This window comes from Dasypus novemcinctus, chromosome 14 (genome assembly GCF_030445035.2).
Source record: "Dasypus novemcinctus isolate mDasNov1 chromosome 14, mDasNov1.1.hap2, whole genome shotgun sequence".
In the NCBI taxonomy this organism is placed as follows: domain Eukaryota; kingdom Metazoa; phylum Chordata; class Mammalia; order Cingulata; family Dasypodidae; genus Dasypus; species Dasypus novemcinctus.
In genome coordinates, this window is record NC_080686.1 from 93,697,289 (window position 1) to 93,713,999 (window position 16,711).

The window sequence follows — 16,711 nt, forward strand, 5'->3', positions numbered from 1 at the left end:
AATATTTTGATGATGCTCTTTGAAACAAATGTTTTACAACATTGCAAGGTGTTGGTGATGAGGTGCTGTGTGGGAGCACTGTATGACGATACGCGTGTTTGTTTTTTAAGTTCACAACTTTTTTTTTTTCTTTTTGAGGTACTGAGCCCAGAGATTGAACCCTGGACCTCGTATATGGGAAGATGGCACTCAACCATTGAGCCACACTGGCTCCCCTGACTTGGTTTTTTTGTTTTGCTTGTTGTTTGTTTTTGTTGTAGTTTAGGAGGCACCATGAACCAAATCTGTGGCCTCCCATGTGGGAAGCAGGAGCTCAACTGCTTGAGCCACATTTGCTCTCCAAGTTCACACTTATTGTTTATGTATGTTCATGTACGAATGACATACTTCAATAAAAAAAAAATTTTTAATTAAAAAAAAACACTGGTAGACTAAACTATCAGGAAAAAAAAGACTACAAAAGGTGTGTGAGTTGTGGGGGGCAGGAGGGTGTAACAATGCAAAGCATTACAAAATTATTCAATAATAAAACCCTATTCTTTTTATTCTAAAGATATTTTTTTAAGTTACAAATTACTTCACAAAACATCCCCTACCATGGAGATCTGTCTCAGATGGTGGGTGAGTTATGGGAGGAGGGGCAACACAGGGGTGGGGACATGAGATTGGGTTACCTCATACCTCTTGTTCAGTCTCAAGACATTTGACAGGTCAATTTAACTTTCTGAGCCTCAGTTTCCTCATCTGTTAAATGAGGAAATGCTGGCTTTGTTGCCTAACAGGGTGTCTTGGGATGAAACAAAACAATACACATGAAAGTACTTTGTAAATTTTAACAGAATACAAAAACGTTGGAGAATGAAAGCAGGGCACAATTACTCACAAAAGCGTACGCTTATCATCTGTTGGGGACCGGACCATGCTGCCCCACAAAAGACATGTCCATGGCCCACGCCTGGTCCTGTGCATATGAACCCACTATAAAACAGATCTCGAGGATGTTAAGGTGTGGTCTAACTGTATCAGATTAGACTTTAATCCAGATTACTGGAGTTCTTTATAAGCAAAATGAAATTTAATCAGAAAGAAAGAAGCCACAGGCAGCAGCAGGAAGCTGGAAATCAATATACCCAGAGGAGAAGAAAGGTCAAAGAGCAACTGCTAGCCCATCCCAGAATTTCCATCTTCGAGGAGAAGGCATCACCTTGCTGAAGCCTCCATTTTGGACTTCTAGACTCGAAACTGTGAGCCAATACATTCCCGTTGCTTAAGCCAACCCACTGCATGGTATTTGTTTTAGGAGCCAGAAAATTAAAACATCATCCATAAAGAAAAATCAGGGGTCAACTCTTTTTGAAAATACCAATTCTCTCATTAACCTCTCTGATACATCATGAACTGGCTGCGCCCCAGATGACTGATATAAAATTATCTAAATTTAAATTCCTCCCACTCAGTTTAAAGGAAACAAATCAGGAAGGAAAAATGTTTTTCTTTCCTACTAGCAGTTGCCAGTCTTGGTCGTGTTTGTAAGGTATGTGTCTGTGTGTGTGTGCACGTGCATGTGTATGTGTTTCCACTAAGAAAGAAAATGCTAATCAGACTCTCTTCCGTTCACTTGCACTTTGCAGTTAAATCACTAACAACAAAGCAAGGCAGAGTGGCAGAAGGAAGGATGTGGGCTATGGACTTTGACAGACCTCATTTGTCTCCATCATGAACTAGCTGGGTGACATGAGGGTTAGAAATAACATACGTAAAGTAGTCAGTACAGAACTGATCCTCAAAACGTGAAAGCTGTCACTGCTACTGCTATTACTCATCCAAAGAAAGACTGCAGGCTGCACAAACCAGGACGACAGACCAAGAACTTGGTTCAGCATCCAGGTCTGCCATGAATATGTGGCATGACCTTCAAGAAATTCCGTTAACTGTGGATTTTCCAAATGCTCTAAGCAACTGGCAGGCATATAGCTAAAGTCAAGAGAGGCAGACTTAGCAGTACGTGGAAAACGCTTACCAGTTCTGCCCTCGAGAATTATAAACCAAAGGTGGTCTCACTGTAATCATCAGAATTTTAGTCAAATATTTAAATATTAGCTAGATTTTTAAGATAAAGGGTACTGTTCCTGGCCTCAACGTACTTACAATCCACTAACAGTGAAGACATACATGGGCATGAATAAGAACATAAGTTAGCCTGTCACTGACACAATAATCCTAAAACCAGAGGAAAAAATGCAACTTCTCTGGCCATCCAGTTGGTATTTAATACCCTGTCACGAAGTTCCTTTTTCAATTCTAACCAAAATATCTCATGCTTCAGCAGGATCCCATCTCCTGATTGTTTCATTTCAATGCATTTCATTCACAATATAAAACATTTTCTCTTGAGGACAAGTCTGAGGTGGAAAGAGCATGAATCTCCTCTAAGTCTGGCTTCATTATCTATGAAATGAGGAACCAGCATCCACCCCACAGAGCTGTTACAAGGGTTAAATCAAGTGAGATGATGTGTATAGAACACCCAGCACACTGCCCAGCGTAAAGTAGGTGCTTAATTGTAGTGTCTGCTGATTCTGTATTTTTTCACACTCTCGTATACAAAATGTGGAAGAATCCTTGGGATGGTGACAACATTATTTGACTTGGCAACATTTTATTTACTGGGAGGCAATGTACTCACTTGCATTGCTATGAAAAATATTACTATTATTAAACAGCAGCAGCTGCTAGACCAGCAGTGAATGCTTATTTTGATTTGCACTTTGTGGAAATAAGGAGTATCTAATTTTATGTAAACGCTATTAATGTGAATAAACATTACAAGGAAAAGGAAATGAGCTTCATAAAAAAATGATTAATGAAACATAAAGAAAGGCTCCCCACATTTCAAAGCAATGAAGACTCCAATGTATTTTGTGTGTAAGTGGGTGGTGAAGAAGCCACTTAATGGGAGGAAAGGTATTAGCCCTCTTCAGACCTCTAAGCACTGTCTGTTACTAACACTGGGGAGGGCCAGTCAAACCAGAAAAGTTCCCAAATACAGCCTAGTTGCTCTGCCTAGTCTTCAATCTACCCTGGGTATCTATGGAAAGACTATTCAAAGAGCTCGTGTCATCGCTTTTGATTTAAGTGGCAGTGGCATGTTTTCTTCTCTGCCCACACCCTGTGGGCAATGTTAGTCTTTCTTGGCCACATCAGGAAAGCTGAAACTAGGCAGCACAGTGTGGTGACCACAGCCCTTCAAAGTACCCAACTGAATACAGAGTAGACAGGGCCAAGGAGCAGTGAGACCTGCAGAGGGAAGGGCACTGGGTACCAGTCAATTCTCTACCTTACCTTATCTTACTGTACCTACTGGTTCTCCTAACAATCCTGTGAGCTTCCTGTCATCTCCACTTAGCTTTTACTTGAATGAAAAGCCAAGGTGATGGGAGCCAGGAGACCTGACTCCTAGTCCTAGCTTTGTGGTGAGATCTGAATATAGAGAGAGGGTACTTCCCTATCCCCCTCCTCTTCTCTGAGAAGAGCATCACCACCAATCCCTGTAACGGGGAGGACGCAGTCCTGCCCATCATGCATGCAACCCCATCATCCGGACCAAAGCTGAGGCGGCCCACTGACCCAAGCTGGGCCAGGTGTTCCAATCAGGCACAGGAACTCCAGTTCCCATGGGGTGCTAGAGCTGAGAGGCCAGGCAGGGCTGGGGCTCATCCTCTGTCATTTGCCCAAAAACGCAGAAAAGGCCAGGTTTCTATAAGCACTAAAAACAGAGCATATGTAAAAAGCAGAGACACAGAGCCATAAGTGAATCACAGAAAAGACTCATTTCCTATTGTTCCTGCTCCTCATGTCCCATACCACCCCCCCCACCCCAGGTCCTTCCAATAAACTTCCATTTGGTTTGAACCAGTTTTTTATTTCAGGGGGTGGGCAGGGACAGAGTAGTACGGAATGAGCCTTATTACTTACAATTAAAAACCCTAATACACTTTTTCTGAGCCTCAGCTGCCTCATTCATATAAAGGAGGAGTCGGACCGCATGGCCTCTAAGGCTTTTTCCAGCTCTGTCAAATTTATTGCATAATAATGTAGTCACTATACTGAGGACAGCCACTGTGTGCTAGAAAGTACACTAGGACTGGGGGACATGGCCCTCCCTGCCTTAACCCCTAGGCACAGTGCTGCAGAAACACAAGGTAGAAATAGTAACAGAAAGTGCTTAGAAGAGCTTGTATTTTCCTCCATCCAAAGCCCATCAGGCAAGGAAAGAGAAGGCCTACCCTGGCTTACCTAACTCTTGCTTTCTGTAATAGTTGGTACCAAACTGCAATTGTCTTTTGGGCTTTACCTCCCTGCACATGAGGTTCTGATTTGGTTTGCCCAACTTCTGGGTGGCTAAATTGTATGTTATCTTATCAAAGGGACATATATTTAAGATTTTTTGGGAAAATTATATGATAGCCTTGGCATTCAAATTCACTTCTTACATAACTGACCACAAACAGCACCATGATACAGGGCTGTTCAGATGGTGCTCTGGGCCAGAAAGAGCCGGCAGTGAACTCCCAAATTCTGTTAAGACCAAGAAGGGCCAAGTACCTTCCCATCTGACCTAACCGCTGCCCCAAAATCATTAAAACTCATTTTACTGACACTGAAGAGAAGCTATAAAGCAAGTAAAAATGTAAATTCAAGGAGAGATCATTTTTGCTTTAAGGATCCTGCCTCCAAACCAAAATAGAATTCCTTGTGGTCTCAGTGCTTCAAGCTGTAATCAGTAAAATACACAACCCTGGCTGCCACACTCCGTTCCAGGCAGGGCCAAGGCATAAATGCTTCCCCCAGGACTCCCCCACAAATGATCAAAATCAAATACCTGCATCTATTATGTAACAGAAGACAGCACATTACCTCCTAGCAAAAACCGAAAGCAACAGCATTGCCCTCATAGCTACACCAAAGAAAAGGGCTTGCTCATTTCTTTGATACACCTATTGAGGTAACATGGGGGAGGGGTGACTGGAAAGAAGCACAGAAAACCAGCAGTGACATGAGGATGCAAGGACAGTGAGGCCTCCCAGGGAGAGCCCACCAGGCTGGTCTGGGTCAGAGCAGGTAGCACTGGTTCCCTTACTTCAAAGAGCGGCAACCACTGAGGGCTAAGTAAAGAGTAAAGTGAGGGGATGGCAGCTGTTTCTGATCAAACTGGCTTTGACTATCCCCCCCAATGATCAAAGTCCTCTCCCAGTCCCATCTTCGCCAACACCATCCAGGTCCTTAAAACACACAGCCTGGCTCTGGCGTCTGACCTCATCGCCTGCCCTTCCGAGATGAGTTTACCAAATCTCGTCCTCTCAGGTACACACCTAAGGGTCTAATCCAATAATCACAAATAGTTATCAAGGATGACGCTAAGAAGTACACTCACCATCAATCACCAGGCCCCATTCTAAGGACTTCACATACACTAAACTCACTTAATCTTGCCAACTCCAAGAAGCCAGTACTATCCCCATGAGAAAACTAAGACACAGGAAGGTCCAGTTACTTGCCCAACATAGACGAGAAAATAATAGGACTGCAATTACCTAGGCAAAGGAATTACCCTGTCCTCAACCAAACATCAGCCTGCCCATGTCTCCACCAAGGAATGCTTCTTACCTCCTTACTTCCTGGCCCACAGGAGGAGGTGACTAATCTGACATTCACTGGGCCACATTTTACCAGCAGGTACCTCATGGACATTACCTCTTTTAATACTTAACCCCATTTAACTGAAACCTTCACACATTATGGTGGGAATTTAAAATGGTGAAGTCGCTGTGGAAAACAGTTTGGCTGTTCTTCAGAAAGTTAAACATAGAATTATCATTTGACCCAGTAATTCCCCTCCTAGGTATATATCCCAAATAACTGAAAACAGTGACCTAGATATTTATTTGTTTGCCAAAGTTCATAGCATCACTACTCCCAACAATTAAAAAGCAGAAATTACCCAAATGTCCATCAGCAGATGAACGGATAAACATAAGGCAGTATACACCTACAACGGAATACTATTCAGTCTTGAAAGGAATGAAGTTTTAATATATACTACCACATGGTTAAACTTGGAAAACATCATGCTAAGTGAAAAAAGCCAGACACAAAAGGATAAGTACTGTATGAGTACACATGGATGAAATGTCTAAACTAGGCAAATTCACAGAGATAGGAAGTAGATTACAGGCTTCCAGGGGTTGGAGAGAGAAGATGGGGAGGTTTTGCTTAATGGATGCAGAGTTTCTGAAAAAGTTCTGGTAATGGGTAGTGAAGGTGGTTGCACAACACTGTGAATGCAATCAACGGCAATGAACCGCATATTCGAAAATAGTTATAATGGCAATTTTGTTAAATGTAAAATTATTAAAACCTGATTTATCAAATGAGGAAACTGAGGCTTAGAAGTGAAGTGATCAGGTCCCGTCACTTACTCATGTTTAATTAACACACATGGGAATGGCCATGGCCAAGACCTGGCTCTAGTCCACAAGTGATGAGGTTATGTAAATGGCAATCAGTTCTCTGAGGCTCATTCTGACTCACAAGACACAAAGGTGAAAGATCTGGGTACACTGTGAATGTCAAACACTAAGATGGCTTCTAATGAAAAGCTTCTCAGCCAAACGTCAGGGAGGGCCACTATGGCCTTGTATAGCATGTTTTGTGAGACTAGGACCAACACAGCCAGAATTTAGGTTTCTACATTCATGTGTACTTTCTCGTCATACTATCTGGAAGCAAGTTCCAGAGAGACTCTCCCACCACGTATAGCCAGCCTCCACAGCCCTGTTGTGGAGAACTGAGTATAAAGAGCTCTGGGTTGGGATCCAGGAGGCCTGAATTCAAATCTCTGCACAATTTCCTTCCCATAGTTAGGCCTCAGTCCCCACAATTAAAAGCAGCAGGACTGAACTAGATTTGCACGCTTCTCATCTCTTATGAGCTTTCTCCCACAGGGATACAAAGCTTGAAGTTTCTTCCAGCAAAGGAATCATACGATTGAGGTAACACTTTGCTTCCCCAGTTTTTGGCATCTGTAACTGACAATCCAAGCATCTTCAACAGAAGATATTCAATTTCAGCAAAAATCAAAGACATGTGGCATGAGAGTTATGCTGGACAGCATTACTAGAAGTATCTATTAATTTTGCTGAAATACCACGAATGGCTATTACCTATCATGGTTCCACCGGTTCCCAGGCTGTCATGCAGCAGACTGGACATTCTCCAAAGTCCCTTCAATTCTGATACTCAGTGGTCCCCGAGTAAACAAGAGTTCTAGTAAAAAGGCAGGGCTGTGGATGGCTAGGAAGCTGGAAGGCAAACAGCCAGAAAGTCCTACAAGAATCCAGCTGACTGAGCGTCATAGTTTTTCAGTCAGGGCTGTGGGTAGCTCCCAGGCAGAGACAGGTTGGTCAACAGTCCCAGACCAAGTATGCCAGGGTGGAGTTGGAAGCCAAAAGCCATTTTCATGTCTGCCAAGCCCAGGGAGGACTGACTGATGGCAGCCCTGACCTCAACCACAAAAGGCAGAGATTTAAAGGCAGGTCCAAAGCGAGGTCTCAAGAAGAGAGAAAAGGAACTGTCTTTCCCTTTTTCATCCCTCCCCCAAACTTTAAAAAAAAAAAAAAAAGTCTTTTTCTATGGGCCCTGCAAGGCAAAAAAGAGAGCGAGAGAAACAGCTAACAGAAAGCACAAAACACAAGGAAACACAGAGGAAAGAGAGAGGAGGGTTTTTTATTCCAAAATCCTACATTCCGAGCCCAACTTTAGCTTACAATATGTGTGACCCCGGAGAAAGGTCACCTCTCTGGGCCATGGTTATTTCATATGTAAAAGGAAAGGATAAGAATGTCACCAGACAGAGGTTTTATTAAATGACAGATGTGGAAGTGTTTTTTTAAACTGTAAAGATGTATATTAAGGGGCAAACAGCACTAGCGTGGAATATCTGGCTAATAGGTTTGCATCTTGTAGAAATAACTTGAGTTCTGGCATATAAAGGTAGTTTCCTTCCGCCTTTGCTTCCGTAGGCAAATGTATTTTTCACTCACTGACTTCTGCTGGTATGTCCAGAGAAGACTCACCTTAAGCATCTCTACACTGAGTCAGAGGGTTGGGCCACAAAGTCCAGAATTCTTTGTGGGACAGGGTCACCAGGAGCTCAGGAGTCTGCTTGTTGCATTTTGTTTTCTTATCTTCAAGAATCTAGACATTTTATTTTTGTTTTTTGTTTTTCTTTTTTTCCGATGTACCAGGCCAGGGACCGAACCCAGAACCTCCTATGTGGGAAGCTGGCACCTAACCAGTGAGCCACATCAGCTCCCCTGAGTTGGTTTTTCATTTGTTTTGCGTGTTGTTTTTAGGAGGCACTGGAAACCAAACCCAAGACCTCCCATGTGGGAAGCGGGTGCTCAAAGCTGGAGCCATATCCGCTCCCCCATTTTATTTTAAGGAATGCACGGGATCAACCGTGCTTTTACCTAAGCCCTCTCTGAGCCTTTTTTTTTCCTTTAAGGCAACCACCTATGGAGGGTAATTCATGGGCTCCTTAAGTTTGGCAGCTTATGTAGCATGTCCTACTAAGTTCACCAGCTTTCAAACTTTAAGGGAGGTAATGGATTTGCATTCTGAACACTGGAGCTGATTAAAAGTTCCTGTGTGTGAGATTCGAACACTTAAGAACATAAAGGCACTTATCAAAGACTGATGACTTCTAGTCATCAGCACAGATGCCCAAAAGAACATGAATAAAAATTAAAACTTTATCATATAGAGAATGACGAAACACCTACTCATAAAGTCTAAATGGCATGTATGGGGCTTATAAAGAAATGGGATTAATTCCCAAATCTACTACTTACTGGTTGTGTGACCTTAGGCAAAATACTTAAGTTCTATAAGCCTCAATTTCTTCATCTACAAAATGGGGTATATGATAATAGCAGGGTGAATGTAAGCATTAAATAACAGTATGTAAAGGACTTGCACAGAGTAGGAATACAAGTAACTGGCAACTATTGCTATTATGAAGAAGGCTTGATAATGAACCTACATTCTATGCCTTCATTCATTTCTTCATTCAGTCAAATGTGTCCTTCAGAAAGGACTGCAACATCATATGCTTAAGTTAACACAAGCATCTAACGCAAGACCCGCATTTGATTGCCAGTTCCCTTAAGAAAACCTTTAGACTCTGTAATTCTTGAGGGCAAGGCTGTTCATCTTAGTATTCCCAGAGCCTACCACACTGCTGGGCATATAACAGTCACTGGAAAATGTTTCACTGAGTGGACGTTAATTGAGTGACTTAGCTTATGTTTGTATTATTTTCCACACCTAAGAAGTGTCTTTCTACTCCACTCTGCCATTCTACCTCAAGAATTATAGCCCTATTTACCTTTCTCTCCAAGATCATTAGCTTTTCCATAACATAATCCAGATAAAAACCCCAATACCTCAGCCAGGCTAGCAAAGGGACTTGTACACAGCAGGTGGTCCCCCCAAAAATGTGTTGAACAAATGCTACGCCTGGATTATGTCCAAATAATATCCCACATCTGAATATGAAAAACCAGTATGTTTAAATATCACTATAAGAACTCTCTGGTATGCAGGCATGATGGAAAACTAAACTTCTAAGGAACTCAGGCACCACGGTTTTAAGATACCAAAATGAACAGGTATGGTGGAAGTAAAGACAACCATTTCCATACAAAGCCATTGAAATATGTCTTTGTTGACATTTAGAACATCTATTTTATGTTTTCACTGTTTAGGAATTTCCCTAACTCCACTTTACTTAGCCATTTGACCTTGGAGACAAATTACTTCATAGCTATGGACCTCAATTTTCTCCTCAGTAAAATGGGGATGATAATTGGTAGGAGGGTTAAATGTGATCCTGTGTACTGTGCCTAGAACAGAGTAGCAACTCAATAAATGCCAGAAACAGCCTACTCTACCATCACCAAAGATAAAGTGCTGGCCCAATATTAAATACCCAAACAGACCTTCACTTACTATGTAGGACTCTCTTTCGATGGAGAGTCGCTCCTGCTGTCTTCCCCACTGCAGTCCTGGAATGCCTGCTTGCTGCCTTCTCTGGAAAACTGTCTTTTCCCAATCATTCACTCATGACATTCAAATGGTCATGAGTAAACTGGCACATGTCAGGATGCTTTGGTTGCTGAACAAGCAAAACGCTGCCTTTTGCTTGGAAAACACACACCAGGATGAAGCCTTGGCAGAACACCAGGCAATCCACTCCTGCCTCCCAAGGGCAGCCACTCATTGTGTGCCGGCCAAATGATGACTCACACAGTCATGTGGGACTCTGTACCCCCAAAGGTGAGGCTCAGAAGTAAACTCCTTGCCTCTTTTTATCACATATTTCTGGCCCATCTTCTAGAGTGCTGCTTAGAAAAGCTTCAACATCTGCAAAAACACTCTTTGCCTAAGGGAGAAGGTGGGTTAATTTGGGATTCTAAGCTCAGAGAGCTAATACAGTTTTTCAGCTGAGAGTCATGCATGCTAGTTAGGAATCCAAAGAGTAAAAGATGCCATAAATAAACAGGAAGTCCCTTAATTACTAAAACTAGGAAAAGAGTAAAAAAGAATTTTTCATTTCCCAAATTAATTCCTATTCCTGAGTTTCCACATCGCCAAAAAGTACCAAAAAGTTCTATTCCTAAGAATAATGACAGAATAACACAGCAGGGCTCATAAAGTTTCCAAATGCCTCACTTACAAAGCATATGCCAGTAACAGTTTGCGGTTTACCCAAAAGTTTCCCTTATATTTTGGGGGCAATAACCTTAAGCCCCATATTTTCTTAAGAACTGAATTCTGACCCACTTAAGATATAAAATAATGTACTCTCCTTCATATGTAAGCTTAGAGAGAAAAATAAAACAGTTCAATTATGGTGGTTAACTAATTCGATCAGTAAGAAAATGAAGAGTATATTTCACATTCATGTAAAGGCAACCACTCAAAGAGTCCAACCTTATATAACACAATCCAAGAGTTTTCTTGACCAGTACTGTACTCAAGTTCTGAAAAAAATTAAAAAATTACTGTGGCAACCTGAACGGAACATTTACTATTGTTTACATGAGTATCATCAAAGTACTCTTAACATGACATTTTTTTAACTTCTAGCATAGCTCCAAATCCTTTTCAAGTTTACAGGTGAAACCATACTTGCATGGTGGAACCTATTTTTTACATAAACCTTGCAAAACGGTAATCCTCACAAAATAGGGAACTGTTGTATTCACTTTTAAATTCCCTTACCACTAAACCAGGGGTTCTCAAAAATTTTGGTTCCAGGACCCCACTGCCAGTCAGATGAAAACCACGGACCCCTTATTAAGTCCACACTATACTGTGTATTATTTAATAAATATATCACACCTAGACCAACACGTGTCCACAAGAATAACGTTTTTTGAATTTCTATTCAAGCTCACAGACCCCTTGTTAAGAATCCCTGCAGTCTAAACTAAGATTAACAGCAGCTGCAAGTAATTTAACCTTAACCATATTCTATAGTATTGTTGCAAAATATGCACATATAGCCCTACAAATATCATCACCAACTACTACTTGCCCTATCACAGCCTACACCAACAGAATACAGTAACACTACCTGAATAAACAGAAAGGGAAAGTTAAATAACTCACGTCTCTATTTGCAGGCTTATCTAGAAGGAAAATAAGAATTCAGTCTAATCAATGTCACATCCTTTAAAGACATATACAATCAGGGGAAAAAAGATGCAAAATACTCCTTTATTAGCATGTTCCAATTTATCACAATTAAGTGGAAGATTGATTCATCATGGGGTTGACTCCCTGGCCATTCCGTTCAATTGAAGACAGGAAAAGTAAGACTAGTGCAACAAACTGACCGTTTACAATGACAAAAAAGATCCACTTCCCTCTGACTGTCAAACAAACCCAGTTAGATGGTATTTCTCTGCACATTTTAATATTTGAGTTCAATCACTCAATTCTGACTCCAGAGAGAATTCTAGAAACACCTCTAACTGGGAATGAAACAATCAGACTAATTCACAGCACAGGGCGGGCAGGCAGGCAGGACGGGATCCAAAGCTAACAGAAATCCTAAAATTCAGAATCCCCGTTTCTGAATATCGCCTCTGCATGTAACCCAAGAGTGAGTTTCAAAGGTTTTATCAAGAGCAGCCTGCCTAGAGAAGGCCAAGTTCCCCACTATTAGAAGAATGGCCATGGAGAGTTTAAATGAGAAAGAGCTCCCCAAACCAACCACAGGATAATTCACCTAGGCGAAACAATCTGCATGAATTCCACCTAAAGTCGTTCTTGTTTGTTTTTTTCCCCCAGTTCAAATAGGTTTGGCTTGTATGGAAGGGAGTGGTGCCTATGGCACTCGTAGATGATGCTGAGTTCCAGGGCAAATGCCGTTTTTACTCAGGCTCCTGCAGCCCCCAGCTTGCTGGTTGCTCCTCACCTACTGTACCTGTCACTAACTCACTTAAAATCTTAAAGGACATCACCTTGCCCTTGGCCCTGCTCCCTGATTCCCTAACAGCTTCCCGGAGGATCCAGAGAAGAGGAGCTGTTCTTTCTGCAGCCTTGGGCCTCCCTTCTGCTCAGCTCTCCCAGACGACGTCAGCGGCCAGGCTTATCTGTGAGCGCCCTGCGGCTGAGTCCTACAGGCGCAGCAGCTCCGACCCTTACCAAACCCTCTGGAGCAAGGGAGCCGGGTGGCGACCTGTGTGCACAAACCTCTCCTTCTTAGGGCTTTAGGCACCGGGGTCTAGACGGGGGGACTCCCGGGGTAGAGGCTGGCCCAGTCTGAGTTCCTTCTCGTTCTTTTGGGATTTTCCACCGGCCCTTGCCTCCGCTGCTAAGCCTCCCTGGCCCGGCCGGGCCGTGAAGCGGTGCATTCACTGCCCATCTCCCAATCCCTTGCTGGTGACCTTGACCACGTCGCCGCGCCTCTCTGGCCTCGGTGGCCTCTCACCACCTACTTCGCAGGTCACCAGAGTCATAACGACGTGGAAAGCCTAGCAGACTGCCTGGCACCCAGGAAGGGCGCAAGATAGAGAGGCAACTTCCCTCTGTTGCCGTCCTTGCGTCCAGAGCTCGCACCGTCCTCCCCTAACCGAGCCTGGGCCTTTCAAATCGCAGGACCCCAGAAAGGGCGAGCAAATGGAAAAGGGGGCTTTCTCGCTCGTATGAAATCCCCAATACACCTGGGGGTGGGGGGCACCCGGAGGGGGTGTGGCTCCCCCAAGCCTCAACATCCCCTTCCTCCCCGGCTGAGAAATCAAGCCAACCCTACTGCGAGGCAGCGGCTGCGGGCGGGGGCAGCAAGGTGGCCCCGCGGCCCGGCCCGGGGTCCCCGGCGGGGCGTGGAGCGCGGGGGGCGCCGACCTACCTCCTCCAGCAGCGTGACGGTGTTCCTGCAGTTGTGCAGCCGCGTGGTGAAGCTGGACGTGGTGGGCGAGTTGTAGTCCTCGGTGGTCTCGGCGATGAACTCGGAGACGGAGATCTGGTCCGGCATCCTGCCGGGAGGGCGAGACACAGGCGAGGGCGGGGGGTGAGTCACGGCGAGGGCTCCCGGGGCCGCGGGCCGCCCGGCGGCTCATGAACGCCCCGCGCGCTGCCCGCCACCCGCCGCCCGGCCTCGTGCGGCTGCGACCCCGGCGGCGGGAGGGCGGGCGGGCGGAGGCAGGTGGCGGCGGCGCTCGGCGCGGCGTCCCTCAAACTCCGAGCAGGGCGCGAGGCGAGGGGTTCTCGGGGACCCGCCTCCCTCTGCTCATGCCGGCGGCGGCGCCTCGGCGGCGGGGGAGGGGCCGCGGCTGCGGCCGGGGCTCGGCGAGGGGCTCGGCGTGGCGCAGCGGCGTCCGCGGGCCGGGCAGCAGGGAGCGGCGGCGCTGCCTCTCCGGACGCTCTGACAGGCGGCAGCAAGGGGACCGCCGGGTTGAGCGCACTCCCGCGAGCGGGCGGCGCTCGCACTCCAGTCACGGGGACAAACAAGGAAGCGCTCTGCGCACGCGCCGCCGCGCCCGGCCCCGCCCCCGCCGCCCGCCGCCCGCGTGCCGCCCCCGGCCCCGCCCCCGCCGCCTGCTCGCCCTTGCGCCGCCTCCGGGGCCACGTTCCGACGCGGGCACCACGCGCGGGGCGGTGCGGGGCTCCGGAAGCCCGCGGGCCCGGAGACGCCCCCGGCGCGATACTGCGCGCCGGCTGGGCTAGCGTTTTCTAAGAAGCCGGACCAAAAAAAGTTGTACGGATTTTTTTTTTTAGTCCCGTGTGGGTGCAGGAAGCGAGGCATGGAGAGCTGCCTCCTGCTGCGACGGCCGCCGGCTGGGCGCAGGGGGTGCGGGGCGGAGGGGCGGCTAGCGCGGGCCCGGGGCGAGGGGCGCATTGGCGCCCCAGGCTGGCAGCTGCCCGCTCGCCCGGCTGCCGCCTCACCCCCTCTGCTGAGCACGCGCCGCCGCTGGAGGGCCGGTTTTGAAAGATTTGCTTAGGTGTCTAGAATTGCTAAGCGAAGACAAATGAAGGTTCTTGGGTTTCCGTTTTTACAGTTTTCTAATCTTTCATTTGCACTTTTTTTTTTTTTAACTCCGGAGTTAAGACGAGGGTCAGGGAGTATAAAAGACCTCCCCCGAGGTGCAAATGGTGTTCCACGCTAAACAGATGCAAGGCAAATAAATGTCAGTGGAAAAAGGACCAACAGATTGCTCATTCCTCGGCCACGGCAGATGGCTATTTTTATGTACTTCAATCTACTTGCTCCAAAGAATCCATTTAATTTCTCACCATTGCTTGCAGAGGAAATTGATTTATCAAAGAAAAATAGAAAGCGCAGCTGTAATGAGCTCCTGTAATGAGCCAATGGCTGCCTTGGGGAGCCTTGTAACTCATCTCCCAAATGTGTCAGGCCAGAAAGCTGGCCCACCCCCAGGACTGAGCTCCTGCCATCTTGTTAGGGTAAGTGCCTGTTCTCTGGCCAACTCAACGGAGAGCCCCAAGGCAAGGATCTTGTCTTGGCACTGAGCCTGGCAGAGAAATAAGTAAGCCCAGTAGTTGTTAAATGAAAATACATCATTCCCTTTAATGTCAACAAATATTTACAAAGCACTTACAAAATGCCCTGAGGATACAGTGATGAAAACGCCCCTGCTCTTGGGGAGCTTACCTTCTGGAGTGGGGAAAGAGACAACCAACAAAGACAAAAGAAAAAGCCAAGTAAGGCGAGACAGAGCAACAGAGGAGTTGTTTCATAAAAGATGTTGAGAGAAGGCCCCCCAGACAAGGTGACATCTTGAGCAGAGAAGAGAACGAGGGGAAGGAGCCTCTTAGATACCCTGTTGGCTATGGGTTGCTTCATGAAAAGGAAAGATAAGGGCATCAACCCCACAAGGCTGTTATTTAGTTAAATGATAAATGGAAGAGAAAACCCTTTGTGCACAGGAAACTCATTTTGAAAACACGGTGTTTCTTCTCCCTGTGTGGGAAACCAGCACTGTGCAGGTGACGTTCCCCCTCAGTGTCCCCTAACGGACCATGTTTCAGGTAGACATGTGCTTTGGCTAACTAAAGGCAGAATTTCTTAAGGGAATGCCCACTTCCCTGCAAAATGGAGTGTTGAGAAATCAACACGGAGAGGTACTTTTAAAAAAAAGTGAATACATAAACAAGCACCCACTTTCTCTTCATGAGTGTTTTTAAAGTCGGGTTTGGGACACCCCAAATTTGAGGTTCTGGGGAGATAGCCAGTTGGAGTTGAAGATCTGGTCCTGGAGATCACTTGCCATGTGCAGTGACTGACAGAACTTGGACTTTTAGGATATGAGCCACCCAGAAGAAAACCCTACCTTTTCCCACCTACTACCTGGGCCACCCTGCATCTGAGAAGCTCTGACCTGTGGTAAATATGTTATCTACTAGCTTTAGCTCTGAGCTTCAGTAACCCCATGCTACACTATGGAGCAGTTGGGAGTATGACAACCAGCCCATAACACTTCCATCCATTCCAAGAAAGCCTTCCTCCAGGCTGGAATAGATTTTGATTTTGCATTTATGCTATTCCTCCCTCTGTTTTAAGTTGTCATCTAACTCCTGTCACCTCCACTGGACTGGGAGCTCCTTCCCTCCTCTGTAATGCCTGGGAGAGAGTAAACACTCAATAAATGTGAGTTCCTGTGAAAGCTTAGAGTCAGTGAAGAATTAATTCAGTTCCAGGAAGCCTAGGTTCCAGAGCTCGCTCTCCTGAAAACAGACACTATTGCCTTGGTGCCATCACTTCTAAGATGAAGGGGTGAGGAGCGGGTGTGTCAGGATGACCGCTCAGATCCCTCCCAGATGCAGCTGAGTTGTCTGTGTATATACTCAGTGCTGCAGATGCAAGGATAAAGATTATTAGAGCAGGCTAGGCAGGCTGCAATGGTAAACAGCAGGGGTTTTGTCTTGACTGAATCCACCAGAGAGCCCAAACTGCTGCCATCAATTGCTGTTTCAGTTTCATTTGGAGATTATGTTATGTATCTGCTCCTCCCCCATCTCCTTTAGCCAAGAAAGGAATATGTGAACAATGAGATATTGTGCCCGAGTAAGTGTACACCTCCTCAGGCTTGTTCTGCAATTAGAATTTCAAAGGTTCACA

At 45.7% G+C, this 16,711-nt stretch overlaps 1 protein-coding gene across 2 annotated transcripts in view; it reads right to left on the bottom strand.

Moving 5' to 3' along the window:
• ASAP1 (ArfGAP with SH3 domain, ankyrin repeat and PH domain 1) overlaps window positions 1-16,711 on the bottom strand; it is a 358,576-nt gene that overhangs the window by 275,098 nt on the left and 66,767 nt on the right. For both annotated transcript variants that reach the window (XM_004451154.5, XM_058276037.1), the window contains exon 3: window positions 13,481-13,607. In XM_004451154.5, coding sequence (XP_004451211.1) covers window positions 13,481-13,607 — 127 coding nt within the window. The remainder of the gene's footprint in view (window positions 1-13,480; window positions 13,608-16,711) is intronic.